This window comes from Chiloscyllium plagiosum, unplaced genomic scaffold (assembly GCF_037043375.1).
Source record: "Chiloscyllium plagiosum isolate Xiang-an unplaced genomic scaffold, Cpla_swu_hap1 HiC_scaffold_7, whole genome shotgun sequence".
Taxonomy (NCBI): Eukaryota; Metazoa; Chordata; class Chondrichthyes; order Orectolobiformes; family Hemiscylliidae; genus Chiloscyllium; species Chiloscyllium plagiosum.
The window spans coordinates 110,333,945-110,350,058 of NW_028270145.1; the positions used below are offsets into that span (position 1 = coordinate 110,333,945).

General features: G+C 44.4%; 1 protein-coding gene across 2 annotated transcripts in view; it reads right to left on the bottom strand.

Moving 5' to 3' along the window:
* Positions 1 to 16,114, bottom strand: part of nhej1 (nonhomologous end-joining factor 1) — a 300,941-nt gene that overhangs the window by 224,426 nt on the left and 60,401 nt on the right. For both annotated transcript variants that reach the window (XM_043694287.2, XM_087989352.1), the window contains exon 5: positions 8,458 to 8,516. In XM_043694287.2, the coding sequence (XP_043550222.1) occupies positions 8,458 to 8,516 (59 nt within the window). The remainder of the gene's footprint in view (positions 1 to 8,457; positions 8,517 to 16,114) is intronic.

Sequence of the window (16,114 nt, forward strand, 5' to 3'; positions counted from 1 at the left end):
GTGTAGGGAGGGAGTTACAAGACTTTGAAGTGGAATACAGCAATGTGGTTGATTCTTAACTGCCCTCTCAGCAGTTAGTGACGAGCAATAAATGTTGGTTTAGCCAGCGATGATCATATCCTGTAAATGAAGAATAGAAAAAAAATTCCAAGTCAGGAATGCCAGTAGCTTTTAAGGGAACTTGCAGATGGTCATGGTCCCATGTATGCATTGTCCTTGTCCTTCCAGATGGCAGTGGTTGGGAGTTTGGAAGGTGCTGTGTAAGGACCATAGTTGACTTTCTGCAGTGCACCTTTTAGATGGTACACACTGCTACTGAGTGTCGGTGGTGGAGGGAGTGAAGGTTTGTGGACTTGGTACCAATCAAGTGGATTCTTTGTCCTGGTTGGACAAAGTAGATGGTGGATAAGATTTGGGCAGTCAGGATATTGATAGTGGGAAATTCAGTGATGATAATGACATTGAATTTTACGGGCGGAAGCTAGATTCTCTTGTTAGGTTTGGTCATACAGCCATAAAACATGGAAGCAGAAGTAGACCATTCAGCCCATCAAGTCTGCTCCACCATTCAATGAAATGGTGGTTGATTGTTAATCCTCAACTCCACTTTCCTGCCTTTTCCCCATAACCATCGATTCCCCTTACTGATTAAACATCTGTCTCTCGGTCTTGAATATATTCAGTAGGCCAGCCTCAAAAGTCCACTGCAGTAAAAACGTTCCACTGCACAACCACTCTCAGAGAGAAAAAAAAATCCTCATCTCTCATAGAAATGGGCAATCCTGAGATTACTTGTGGTCGTCTCACAAAAAGGAAACAACCTTCCTGTTCTAGCCTGTTATGTATGCAAAGAATTAGATATGGTTAAATAAGATTTCCTCTCATTCTTCTTAACTCCAATGATTACAAGCCCAACACACTGACATCTCCTTATAAGAAAATCCCTCCATATCCAGAATAAATTTCTCTGGACTGCCTCCAATGCTGCCTGGCATAGGTGTGGCACATATGTCACTTGCCAATCATCAGCCTGAACGTCGGAAGTGTCATATTGCATTCGGACATGGCCTATTTCATTTCTGAGAAATCACAAATTATGCCAAACATTGTGCAATCATCAGCAAACATTCTTACTTCTGATCTTGGGATGGAGGGAAGGTCATTGATGAAACAGCTGAAGATGGTTGGGCCTAGGACACTACCCTGTGGAACTCCTGCAGAGATGTCCTGGAGCTGAGGTGATTGACCTCCAAAAACTGCAACCAGCTTCCTTTGCTCCAGGTACGATTCCAGGAAATGGAGAGCACGCTTTGCCGATTTCAGTTGATTCCAGTGCTGCCAGGGCTCCTTGATGCCACACGTGGGTAAATGCAGCCTTGATGTCGAGGGCTGTTACTCCAACTGCACCACTGGAATTCAGTGCTTTTGTCCATGTTTGAATCAAGGTTGCATTCAAATCAAGAGCTGAGCGCCACTGGTAAGACCAAAACCGTCAATATGATGCTGAGTGAGTGCAATGTGATAACACGGTTGTAACCTTGCATCACACCACCAATTATCAAGAGCAGACTGATGAGGCGATAATTGGCTGGGTTGAATTTGTCCTGCTTTTTGCATACAGGACGTAGCAATGCAGTGGGCTCTGGAGCACAAGTTTTCAGGACTACTGCCTGAACGTTGTCAGGGCCTGTAGCCTATGCACTATCCTGTACCTAGGGATGGGACCATTCGCCACAGCAGATTCGCCGCCGACGATTAGCCACTGCCCTTTGACCACCGAGGACGCTTAGCCACCGCCAATTGGCCACTGAAGATGATTAGCCACCGCAAGTAAGTTGTATATTTTGAATATTGGTGGTATATAAAATTGTCGTTATATTGGTTAAGGTAGTGTTTGTGTTGTTTCAGTAACAACTCTACAATAGATGTGGCAGTAGCTGATGGGCACCGTTGTTTCCGCATGATATGTGGTCAGTCTATGAGACAACAACAAATGATGAAGATCGCACAAATAATCACACTGAAGCCGCTCATCAGAGAATTGCTTTTGAACTCGGAGCTCACCACCCAACCATATGGAAATGTATTGGAACGTTAATGAAAGTGCAAAAGGGGCATGATTTATATATGGAACAGCTGATAGCGGGTTAGCCACCACAAATAAAGCTCAAAAAGCATCAAGGCGCAAACGATAGAATAAAAAAAATTGTTCTTGAACACGGCGAAAGAGATTGTTTGGAATATCTTAGAGGAATAGCACATAACTATCAAATGAACTGAAATTTCATTGTTTAATATTAATGTGAGATTTTACTGCCATTAAAAAGATTTTTAAAATATATTTCCTTTTTCTGGTTAAAGTTTGTAACTCATTTTTATATATAAACCACCAAAATGATATTTATTTTACCTCTTTTTTTAATCAATATGTAGTATGTAGTTGTATAAATAAAGGGGACTGAGAAGTATGAAAGAACAGGCGGGAGGGAAAACAATCAGTACATATATTTATTTCCGGTGGCGAATAGTCTCCAGAGGTCAAACGACCCCAGTGGAAAAACGCTGGTGGCGAACCGGCAGTGCCTAATCATCGGTGGTGAATCTGCCGTGGTGCATTGCCACCAATCCCCCGTACCTACAATGATTCCTTGATATCACGTGGAGTGAATGGAATGAGCTGAAAATTGACATCTGTGATGCTGGGCAAAAGTGAAGACTGCAGATGCTGGAGATTAGAGTCGAGAGTGGGATGCTGGAAAAGCACAACTGAGGAGCAGGAAAAATCAATATTTCGGGCAAAGGCCATTCATCAGGAATATCCAGAAGAGATCAGAAGTCACATGACAGTCCAACAGGTTTATTTGAAATCACAAGCTTTCATTGCACTGCTCCTTCGACGGGGGAAGGTCACCTTATGAAGCAGCAGTGTTCTGAAAACTTGTGATTTCAAATAAACCTGTTGGACTATAACCTGGTGTCGTGTGCCTTCTGACCTTGTCCACCCAATCCAACACCGATATCTCCACATCATATCCAGAAGAGACTGAGATGGATTATCCACTTGGCACTTCTGGCTGAAGATTGTAGTAAATTTTTCAGCCTTATGTTTTGGACTGACATGATGGCGTCTCTCATAATTGAGGATGGGAGATTTGTGGAGTCTGCTTTTCCAGTAAGTCGTTTAGTTGTCCACCACCATTCACGACTGAATGTAACAGGATTGCTGATCTGATCGTACAATTATGGAATTGCTTCGCTCTGTCTGCTAGTTGCTGTTTGGCACATAAGTATTTATTTTCAGGTTGAAAGAGATGAAAGAGCTTTACTTTCAGTTTAAAAGAATAGAGGAAGCTTTACCATGCATGTAAGCCAATGCTGTGTTTGCCCTAGGAGTGTTTGATAAGGACAGTGTAGAAGGAGCTTTACTCAGTATCTAACCCTATGTTGTCTCTGTCCTGGGAATGTTTGATGGGGACAGCGTAGAAGGAGCTTTACTCCGTATCTAACCTCCTGCTGTATCTGTCCTGGGAGTGTTTGATGGGGACAGCGTAGAAGGAACTTTACTCTGTATCTAGCCCCTTGATGTCTCTGTCCTGGGAGTGTTTGATGGGGACAGCGTAGAAGGGGCTATACATTGTGTTTAATGCCATGATGTCTCTGTCCTGGGGGTATTAGTTGGGGATATTGTAGAAGGGGCTGTACTCTAACGCCACATTGTACCTGGCCAAGAAGTGTTTGACATCTGAAATGGAAATTACATTGCAAATATTTCCCCATTAGAGAAACTAATATATCATTGCTGCCATCATCAAGGACACGAAAGAAGGCAACCTGACCATTCTATTCCATGTTTAAATATTTTTACAAGCCCTCTGAAGATAGCACACATAACACAGATTTCATTCAATTCAGCCTGGCTTCACCTCAGCAGCTCTACTCTGTAATTACTGTCCCACACGGCAGGCACAAAGTATAGTCAGAGGACAAGGCTGGCTATGCTTTGTGGTTTGTGGTTTTGTGCCGGAGTCAGAAACACAGTCCCTTCACCCTTCTCGTTTTGAAAAAGAAAATCTTAATCTGTTTGAGGCACTGCATGTTTAGAAAGTACAAGGACGCGCATTTACTCCTTAACAAAGAGAAAGGAGTCTGAATAGAACTCCGAAAGGAATCTAAAGGCACTGATAGACAAACTCTTTGCAGTAGCATTCCAGGTAAATATAATCACTTTGCAGGGAAGTTCATTTCTAGAGAAATAGAATTGAAAAGTAAGTAAGATATGCTATGGCACCTTATTTGTGTCCAATGGACAGAGTTGGACAGCAAATAACTTAAAAGGATATAGAGTCTAAAGAAAAGATTTAGAAGGTTGATATAGGAATGGAGAGGGCACAGTTATAAGGGGAAACTGAACAGGTGAGGGTTTGTCCTCCAGAAGACAGAAAAATAAAAAATGCCATTAAAATGATAAAAGGGTTTGATTGGATAAAATTAGGGGAGATTTGGGAGTTTTCAAAACTAGTCCATACATATGAAACTTAGGCAAGAAAGATTTTGTTTAATATGGAATTCAGAAGCTTCTTTTTTCAGACAGTTGTTAGAAAGTAAAGCTTGAAGTGGCCAGGTGTTAGATTTGGAGGTAGGTGAGCACTTTGGTGATAGTGACCACAATTCAGTTATGTTTACTTTAGTGATGGAAAGGGATATTCCGCAAAGCAAGAGTTATACCTATGGGATAGGCGATTAGATAAGATTTAGAATGCATAGGATGGGGAAAGAAACACAATTGAAATGCGGAGCTTGTTCAAGGAACAGTTACTGTGAGTCCTTGTTAAGTATGTACCTGTCAGGCAAGAAGGAAGTGGTCGAGCTAGGTATGATCAAGGAAAACCATAAGGCTTTCTATATGAATATCAGAAATAAAAGAATGATTAGAGTAAGATTAGGGCCAATCAAGCAAATGAATATCTTTTGTCAGTATTCACACTGGAAAAAGAGAAAGACAATGTTGTTGAGGAGAATACTGAGATACAGGCTACTAGATTAGATGGGATTGAGGTTCACAAGGAGGAGATGTTAGCAATTCTGGAAAGTGTGAAAATAGATAAGTCCCCTGGGCCAAATGGGATTTATCCTCGGATTCTCTGGGAAGCCAGGAAAGTGAATGCAGAGCCTTTGGCTTTGATCTTTTTGTCATCATTGACTACAGGAATAGTGCCGGAAGACTGGAGAATAGCAAATACTGTTCACTTGTTCAAGAAGGATGTAGAGACAATCTTGGTAATTATAGACCAGCGAGCTTTACTTCGGTTGTTGGTAAAGTGTTGGAAAAGCTCATAAGAGATAGGACGCTGAAAGAAGACAGAGGGTGGTGGTTGATGGGAATTGCTCATCCTGGAGTTCAGTTAACAGTGGTGTACCGCAAAGATCTGGTTTGGGGCCGCTGCTGCTTGTCATTTGCATAAACGACTTGGATGAGGGGGTAGAAGAATGGGCTAGTAAATTTGCGGATGACACGAAGGTTGGTAGAGTTGTGGATAGTGCCGAAGGATACTGTAGGTTACAGAGGAACATAGATAAGCTGCAGAGCTGGGCTGAGAGGAGGCAAATGGAATTTAATGTGGAAAAGTGAGTTGATTCACTTTGGAAGGAGTAACAGGAATGCAGAGTACTGGGTTAATGGTAAAATCTTGGCAGTATAGATGAAAAGAGAGATCTCAGTATCCATGTGCAGATCCTTAAAAGTTGCCACCCAGGTTGATAGGGTTGTTAAGAAGGTATATGGTGTGTTGGGCTTTTATTAGTAGAGAGATTGAATTTTGGAGCCATGAGGTCATGCTGCAGCTGTACAAAACTCTGATGGAGTTTTGGAGTATCGCATACACTTCTGATTACCACATTATAGGAAGGATGTGGAAGTTTTGGAAAGGATGCGGAGGAGATGTACTAAGATGCTGCCTAGTATGGAGGGAAGGTCTTAGGGACTGGATGTTTTTGTTAGAGAGAAGAAGGTTGAGAGGTGACTTAATTGAGACATATAAGATAACCAAAGGATTAGATAGGGTGGGCAGGAAAGCCTTTTTCCTCGGATGGTGATGGCTAACATAAGGGGACATAGTTTTAAATTGAGGAGTGATAGATATACAGTCATAGAGATGTACAGCATGGAAACAGACCCTTCCGTCCAACCTGTCCACGCCGACCAGATATCCCAAACCAATCTGCCAGCACCTGCCAGCACCCGACCCATATCCCTCCAAACCCTTGCTATTCATGTACCCATCCAGATGCCTTTTAAATGTTGTAATTATACCAGCCTCCACCACTTCTTGTGGCAGCTCAATCCATACACGTACCAACCTCTGCGTGAAAATGTTGCCTCCACAGGTCTCTTTTATATCTTTTCTCTCTCACCCTAAACCTATGCCCTCTAGTTCTGGACTACCCCAGCCCAGGGAAAAGACTTTGGCTATTTATCCTATTCATGCCCCTCATAATTTTGTAAACCTCTATAAGGTCACCCCTCAGCCTCCGATGCTCCAGGGAAAACAGCCCCAGCCTGTTCAGCCTCTCCCTGTAGCTCAAATCCTCCAACCCTGGCAACATCCATGTAAATCTTTTCTGAACCCTTTCAAGTTTCACAACATCTTGCCAATAGGAAGGAGACCAGAATTGCATGCAATATTCCAAAAGTGGCCTAACCAATGCCCTGTACAGCCACAGCATGATCTCCCAACTCCTGTACTCAATATTCTGACCAATTAAGGGAAGCATATCAAATGCCTTCTTCACTATCCTATCTACCTGCAACTCCACTTTCAAGGAGCTATGAACCTGCACTCCAAGGTCTCTTTGTTCAGCAACACTCCCTAGGACCTTACCATTAAGTATATAAGTCCTGCTAAGATTTGCTTTCCCAAAACGCAGCACCTCACATTTACCTAAATTAAATTCCATCTGCCACTTCTCAGCCCACTGGCCAGATGTCAGGGGTAGTTTCTTTACTCAGAGAGTAGTAGGGGTGTGGAACGACCTGCCTGCAACAGTAGTAGACTCGTCAACTTTAAGAGCCTTTAAATGGTCATTGGATAAACATATGGATGAAAATGGAATAATGTAGGTTAGATGGGCTTCAGAGTGGTTTCACAGGTTGGCACATCAAGGGCTAAAGGGCCTTTACTGCGCTGTAATGCTCTATATCCTATGTTCTGACAACCTCATGGAGTAGCTGATGTGAAGAACAGATGCGCTTAAGTGGGAATTAGAGAAGTACATGATGGAACACAGTAGAGGGTGATGCTGAAATGGTGAACTGAAATAAACTAAGCAGATAAGATTCATGTGAAACATAAACACTGGCAAAAACAATGAGCCAAACGGTCAGATTCTGTGAAGTGCAGTTATGTGCAAGTTTGGTATATGAAACATATAGTTTAAAACATTAAAAACAAAAATAGAAATTGCTGGAAAAGTTCTGCAGGTTAATGGAGAGAAATCAAAGTTAACACGTTGGATCAAGTGACCATTCCTCAGAATGGAGTTTTCACCCAAAACGTTAATCTGCTTTCTCTCCACAGATGCTGCCAGATATGCCGAGCTTTGCAGCAATTTCTATTTTTGTCACTGATTTACAGCATCTGCAGCTCTTTCAGTTTTTATTTAGCTCAAAATATTAACTAGTCCTCTCTAATAAAAGAAAAATACTGCAGATACTGGAAACCTGGAACAAACACAGAGAATGCTAGAGAAACTCAGTAGGTCTGGCAGCATCTCTGGAGAGACAGAAAAACAGAGTTATATGGAGAGATGGTGGTAAAGTGATATTATCACCAGATTAGTAATCCAGACCACCAGGCTAATGTTCTGGGAACATGGATTCAAATCCTATCTTGGCAGACAGTAACACTTGAGCTCAATAACAATCAGCGCTTGTTAAATGTCATAAAAAACAATCAAGTTTACAAATACCCTTCAAGGAAGGAATCTGCTGCTCTTTACTGGTCCAGTTTACATGTGACTCCAGGCCCATAGCAAAGTGGTTGGCTTGTAACTGCTCTTTAGGCAATTAAGGTTGGGTAATAGATGCTGTCCTAGCAAGAGATGCCACATGAATTTTTTATTTTTTAAACGTGATCATTTGCAGTCTTGTATGATTCTTCTGCAGAAGTATATCCTAACCGTCTCTCTCTCTCTCTCTCTCTCTCTCTCTCTCTCTCTCTCTCTCTCTCTCTCTCTCTCTCTCTCTCCACAGATGTTGCCTACCTGCTAAGTATTCCTAGCACACCCTGTTTATATAACAATTGCATGTCATAAAAGGTATCAGCAAGGAATTGCTGCATGATAGGACTCACCATCTGTAACAGACACAAGGAGCTCCAGGTAACTCCCAATCAATAGTCAGCCATACCAACCCCAACCATTGCTCAAGTGTGTTACAGGCATCAACTCCATTGGTCTTACCTCTGCAAAAAATCGGTCTTTAAACTCCTCAGCGTTGAAAGTCTCTGTCTCCAAGCGATCTAAGCACACAAAATAAAGACAAAGAATGGAAATGATCAATTGAAAGCCTCCTGCTGCTCCAATATGTGGAGCAAAATAATGAAGAAACCCAGGTCAATGTAGAGCAGAGAGAAATGACTAGCAGTCAGAGGGCTTGCTGAATTCATGGAGGAATCCAGCTGTCTTGGAGATGGGGTGGGATGGAGGATGCCAGGTAACCCTATACATTGTGTCTCAATGGGTAGAGTATGCAAAAGCAAAAGGAGAACATCTTCATGCCTTTCGTTGGAGTTGCCCAATTTACATACTCCTGGGTACATTTAAGTAACCCAAGCCTCAAAGAGAGTTCTCCTCAGTGCTTCAACCAACGTGTATAGGTAGATGATCTAGATTATCATTGGTTGGCATAGTCCTACTGGATCATAGGGCTGCACTCATATTACAGACAGGTGACTGGTAGAGAGAGAAATAGATCCTTCGGTCCGACTCGTATATGCCAATCAGGTTTCGTACACTGAACTAGTTCCATTTGCCTGTATTTGGCTCACATCCCCTTAAATCCTTCCTATTCATCTACTTATCTAAATGCCGTTTAAAATGTTGGAATTGTACTCCCCTCCACCACTTCCTCTGGCCCTCATTCCATATGCACACTACCCTCTGTGTAAAAATGTTGCCCCTTAGGTCCCTTTTAAATCTTTCCCCTCTCACCTTAAACCTATGCCCTCTAGTTTGGTACTCCCCTACCCTGGGGAAAAACAAAACTTTGGCCATTCACCTTACCTATGTCCCTCTTCTTTTTCATAAACCTCTATAAGGTCATCCCTCAGCCTCATACACTCCAGGTAAAAACTTCCTAGCCCATTCAGCCTCTCCATACAATCAAACCCTCCAGTTTTGGTAACATCCTTGTAAAATCCTTTTTTTTTTGTACCCTTTCCAGTTTAGTAACATCCTTCCTATAGCATGATGACTGGAATTATATGTAGTACTCCAAATGTAGCCTTACCAATGTCCTGTACAGCCGTAAGGAGAGTCCGGCATGGTAACATCACCCAGTGCAGGAATTGGAGCCATGATGTTGATATTGCTCCCATATCGTAAACCAGCCTTCCAACCAACTGAACTACTGATTCCAGATTATCATGGTCACAAACATGGGACTCCACTACATGCAAATCTTTTGCCATATTCCCAACAACAGTGAGAACTTTCTGCAGAATTGATCATTTCCCATCTCCCCATCAAGTCAGAAGTCAGGAGTGCAATGGGATACCTCCAGTTGGCACTTATCCACCACTTTCAACATTTACTCCCTGCAGCACAGGCAAATAGCAGCAGGAGTGTGTACTATCTCCAAGAGGCACTGCAGCAATTCACCCAGGCTTCTCACATAGCACCTTCCAAACTTGCGACCTCACCCACCTAGAAGGACAAGCTAGATGCAAGGAAGCACTGCGCACTAAAAGTTCCATTCCAAACTCTGCACCATCCTGACTTGGAAATATATCACGGTTGCTTCAGTGTCGCTGGGTCAAAACCTTGGAACGTGCTGTCTAACAGCACTGTAGGTGAGCCTACCCCACATAGAGGAGAAAGTGAGGTCTGCAGGTGCTGGAGATCAGAGCTGGAAATGTGTTGCTGGAAAAGCGCAGCAGGTCATGCAGCATCCAGGGAACAGGAGAATCGACGCTTCGGGCATAAGCACTTCTTCAGGAATGGGGAAAGTTTGTCCAGCAGGCTAAGATAAAAGGTAGGGAGGAGGGACGTCGGAAATGTGATAGGTGGAAAGAGGTCAAGGTGAGGGTGATAGGTCAGACTGGGGTGGGGGCGGAGAGGTCGGGAAGAAGATTGCAGGTTAGGAAGGCGGTGCTGAATTCGATGGATTTGACTGAGACAGGGTGGGGGGAGGGGAAATGAGGAAACTGGTGAAATCCGAGTTCATCCCTTGTGGTTGGAGGGTTCCTAGCCGGAAGATGAGGCGTTCTTCCTCCAACCGTCGTTTTGTTGTGGTCTGACGATGGAGGAGTCCAAAGACCTGCATATCCTTGGTGGAGTGGGAGGGGCAATTGAAATGTTGAGCTACAGGGTGGTTGGGTTGGTTGGTCCGGGTGTCCCAGAGGTGTTCTAGGAACCCTCCAACCACAAGGGATGAACTCGGATTTCACCAGTTTCCTCATTTCCCCTCCTCCCACCTTGTCTCAGTCAAATCCATCAAATTCAGCACCGCCTTCCTAACCTGCAGTCTTCTTCTCGACCTCTCCGCCCCCACCCCCAGTCTGACCTATCACCCTCACCTTGACCTCTTTCCACCTATCACATTTCCGACGCCCCTCCCCCAAGTCCCTCCTCCCTACCTTTTATCTTAGCCTGCTGGACAAACTTTCCCCATTCCTGAAGAAGGGCTTATGCCCGAAACGTCGATTCTCCTGTTCCCTGGATGCTGCCTGACCTGCTGCGCTTTTCCAGCAACACATTTCCTACCCCACATAGACTACAGTAGTTCAGGAATGTGGCTCACCACCAACTTCTGGAGAGCTGTTAGGGAGTGGGAAACCTATGCTAGCCTTGCCAATGATGTTCACAAACCAAGAACAAACAATAAAAATAGTGAATTGGATGGAAGGTGATTTGGGACAACCTGCAGTCGTAACAGGTGTGTCATGAAGACATTGCACGAGTTTCCTTTCCTCAACAGAAGTCAATGGGTACAATAAAGTACATGGATCTTTGATGGCTCTGTCTCCTGCCTGGGGGCCACAGTAGGTGACTTCACTGACTCCAAGCTACCTCAGTTGAGGTGAGCCAACACGTGATCCGATTTGGCTCCATGCCAGCTCTTCTCGCAAAACTACTGACTGAACCTTTCGGAGCAATTGAGAGGCATCAAAAGTGAATTCTTACAACACAAACAGAGGCGATTCATGATTATATATCAATCCCACCCCCACAATCAGTTCAAAGGCACAAGGATAGAGGAGGAGGAGGGTGAAAAGAAAAATCAAAAACCACTTCTCTAATTTTTTTGCAACCCAAACAGTACAGTCACACAGACTCTGCGAACCTAATCCCGAGGTTTCTTCTGTGGGTCTTGGATCATATTCTGATTAAAATTCAACTTGATTGACAGAAAGATCAACATTTTACTGCACACACTACTACAAGCTGCACTAACATATGCACCAAGAACCCCTCACTGTAAACACTCAGCCGCTCCAAAATCAACAATTCCTCGGTATATTTCTCTTGATTTTCCTTGCCCATTTGACACACAACATCTAAGCTCAGTAAACCTAATCCCAGGATTTTTTTTTACTGTATGCATGCTTCTTGGGGGAAAAATCCTTTCATATAAAATTTAAACTGACTGACAGAAAGGTCAACATATCCCACACAAAGCACTGTAGTTTAAGGCAGGAATGATATTACTTCAACTGCTCTCAGACAAATATTTTTCCTGTAAATATGAAGGATTCTCCAATCAACTACGTCCCCAATTCGAAACATTCGGGAAAAAAATGTTAAAATAACGCATTTGTTTTCATTGGGGAGAGGGGATTGTTACACAGGCAGACACACGTGCAGGCAGGCACATAGACAGAAACACACACACAGACCCAGACATACACACCCCCACATCCAATCAAGCACAGACACATACACATCCAGATACATGGCAACTAGCTGACTGATTGACCGACCTGCAGGCAGCCTGACTTGTGGACAGACCATCCAAGTGACTGATGCAAAGATTGAACCACCAACAGGTACAATGACTGACTTGCCAATCATAGGACATGCCCACTGACCAAGCAATCAAATGTCAGATGCACAGACCCCTGGCGACCAGGGTGAAGACTGAACAACTAAATGTCAGACAATCAGACTACAGACTGACAAACTGACTGACAGGCATGCACGCAGACACCACAGGCACTTACCGACTGACTGAGAGGCACACTAAACTGACTAACAGACAGGCATGCCTACTGACCCATGCAAAAACCAAGGATGCACAGACTGGGCCCTATGCAGATTAAGAGACAGCCAGGCAGACCAAATAACATGAAGACCTAGAGATGGGTCCCATGATGTAAACTCCCAGTCGCAGCTGATACTATTGGTCCATCAATTAAGAGCTTGTTTCCTCCAGGAAGGAGGTCTTAGCCTCAGAATATGGGGATTAAAACCATTTGGACTACGGTGAGGAGAAATTCCTTCACTTGTCTCCCCAAAGCCTGTTTGCCAACTACGAGGCACAAGTCAGGAGTGCGATGGAATATTCTTTACTTGCCTGGATGAGTTCAGCTCCAATAACTCTCAATTAGGTTGAAGCTAGTATGGCACGCTGGCTCAGTGGTTAGCATTGTTGCCTCACAAGGCCAGGGACCTTCATTTGATTCCACCCTCGGACGACAGTGTGAAGTTTGCATGTTCTCCCTGTGTCTGCATGGGTTTCCATGAGGTGCTCCAGTTTCCTCCCACAGTCCAAAGATGTGCAAGTTAGGTGCATTGGCCATGCTAAACTACCCATAGTGCTCAGGGATGTGTAGGTTGGGTGCGTTAGCCATGGGAAATGCAGGGTGATAGGATAGGTAGATAAGTCTGGGTGGGATGCTACTCAGTGTAGACTAGTTGGGCTGAATAGCCTGTTTCCACACTGGAGGGATTATATATTATCCTACTTACAACAAAGCTGTCTCCTTGATTGGCACCCCATCTACCACCTTAAACATTCACGTCTTTCACCACCGTAGCAGCAATGTGTACCATCAACAAAACACAGTGGAACAATTCACTAAGGATCCTTCATCAGCACCTTCCAAGCCCATGATCTCTACCATCCAGAAGAACAAGGGCAGCAGATGCACAGGAACGTGACCACTTGCAAGATTTCTCTCCAAGCCACACACCATCCTGACCAGGAAATGTTTCACTGTTTCTTCAATGTTACTTCAGTGGAAATGTTCACCCCATCTCTAACTTCCTCCAGCTCCTACAACTTCCTGAGATCCCTGCAACCCTTGGATTCTGAAACCTTGAACATCCTGACCCACTGCCAGTTGTACCTTCAGCTAACAAGTCATTACCTGAGGAATTCCTGGCATTAATTGCCATACCTGAAATATCCAATGGGTGTAGTTTGCAATTTATGTCTCGCATATTACATGGGAAGTCTATTTCAATTGTATATAGGAGTCTAGGGCTGAACATAGCTGGAAAATTAAAAACAGATCTTTCAGATCAAACAAAAACAGTTATTTTTAAAGGAACTCAGCAGGTCTGACAGCATCAGTGGAGAGAAACCAGAGTTAACGTTCGATGAATATTCTTCAGAGCCTCCTTGAATTTTATGGCTTTATTTTATCATTCAGATTAAAGTTTGGAATTGTTTTCTTTATTGTTAGTCAAAAATTGGGGATTAATGGATTTTTGCAAACCAAAGGCATATGGGTCTATATACAAGGGGAGATAGTGGCATAATGCTAAAGTCACTGAGCTTGTAATCGAGATCCTCAGGCTAATGCTCTGGGAGTTTGGGTTTAAATCCCAGCATGGCAGATTGTGATATTTGTACTTAACAAAAATCTGAAACGAAAGAAAAGCTAACAGAATGACAATTATGTAGCTACTGATGATGTTGTAAAACCCATCTAGTTCTTTAATGCCAGGTCATCCTCACCTGGTCTGGACTACATGTAACCTCCAGACGCACAGCAACAGAGTTGATTCGGAACTACTCTCTGGACAGTTAGGGATGGCAAATATAAGCTGGCCCAGCCAATATTACCCAGATCCCATCAAAGTTGAAAAAAGGAAAATGAAGTTGGGTCACAAATCAGCCATGGTCTTATTGAAAGGTGGAACAGAATCAAGGGACTGAATGATCTCCTCCTGCTCCGATACTAATATGCAATCAGACGCAGCACCCCATCCAGTATGTAGGCATTCACTCCCTTTTACCACCGATGCAATGGCAGCAGTGTGCAATACGCACTTTTTAAAGTCACCAACATTCCTTTGCCAGCACCTTCCAAACCCAAGAAGGACAAGGGCAATAGATAGATGGAGCACCATCACTTACAAAGCAATACATTGTCCTAACTTGGAGTTACATTGCTGTGTTTTCACTTACACGGGGACAAAAATCCTGGAACTTCCCTCCTAAAAACACAGTGGGTGCCCCTACAACCAAGGAATACATCAATTCAAGACAACTCACAGCCACTCTCTCCATGGAAATTACAATGTGCTTGCCTAGCCAGTGACACCAACGTATCATGAACAAATTAAAAGAAAGGAAAACGTATCCAGGCAGCCATGGTATATTCAGCATTGCAGGAGTTGGTGCCATCCTTCCCCACGTGGGCATTCAGGGGCAGTCTGTAACCATGGGCAGGTCATTGGTACACCAACATCACCAACAAACTCTTAGGCATGCCCCTCTCCCAGTCACTCTGCTGCTGAAACCTTCATTGAATATTTTGACACTTCTGCACATCTTTTTCTACAAGGCAGAAGTGACTGTGAGTTGCCTCGAATTGATGCATTCCTTCATCAGGAATAGAGGCAGGGAGCCTCCAGGGTGGAGAGATAAATGGGGGGGTGAAGGGGGGGGGGGGGGGGGGGGGGGGGGAGGTGGGGCTGGGGAGAAGGTGGCAAAGAGTACAATAGGTGAATGGGGGTGGTCTCTGACACCTCCCACCCCTTCCTGGACCTCTTCATCTCCATTAATGTTGACCGACTTGACACTGACATTTTTTTACCAACTCTCACAGCTACCTGGATTACATCTCTTCCCACCCTACCTCCTGCAAAAATGCCATCCATTATTCCCAATTTCTCCGCCTCCGCCATACTGTTTCCAGGAGGACCAGTTCCACCACAGAACACACCAAATGGCCTCCTTCTTTAGGAACCACAATTTCCCTTCCCATGTGGTCAAAGATGCCCTCCAACGCATCTCATCCACATACTGCACCTCCGCCCTCAAACCCCACCCCGCCAACCGCAACAAGGACAGAACACCCCCGTTCCTCACTTTCCACCCTACCAACCTTCACATAAACTGCATCATCCACCGACATTTCCGCCACCTCCAAACAGACCCCACCACCAGAGATATATTTCCCTCCCCACCCCTTTCCGCTTTCCGCAAAGACCGTTCCCTCCATGACTATCTGGTCAGGTCCACGCCCCCCAACAACCCCACCCTCTCCTCCTGGCACCTTCCCCTGCCACCACAGGAATTGCAAAACCTGCACCCACACCTCCTCCCTCACCACCATCCAAGGCCCCAAAGGAGCCTTCCACATCCACCAATGTTATTTATTGTATCCGTTGCTCCCAATGCGGACTCCTCTACATTGGGGAGACTGGATGCCTCCTCTCAGAGCACTTTAGGGAACATCTCCGGGATATGCGCACCAATCAACCCCACCGCCCCATGGCTCAACATTTCAACTCCCCCTACCACTCTGCCGAGGACATGCAGGTCCTGGGCCGCCTCCACTGCTGCTCCCTCACTACCTCTTGCCTGGAGGAAGAACACCTCATCTTCCGCCTCGGAACACTTCAACCCCAGGCATCAATGTGGACTTCACCAGTTTCCTCATTT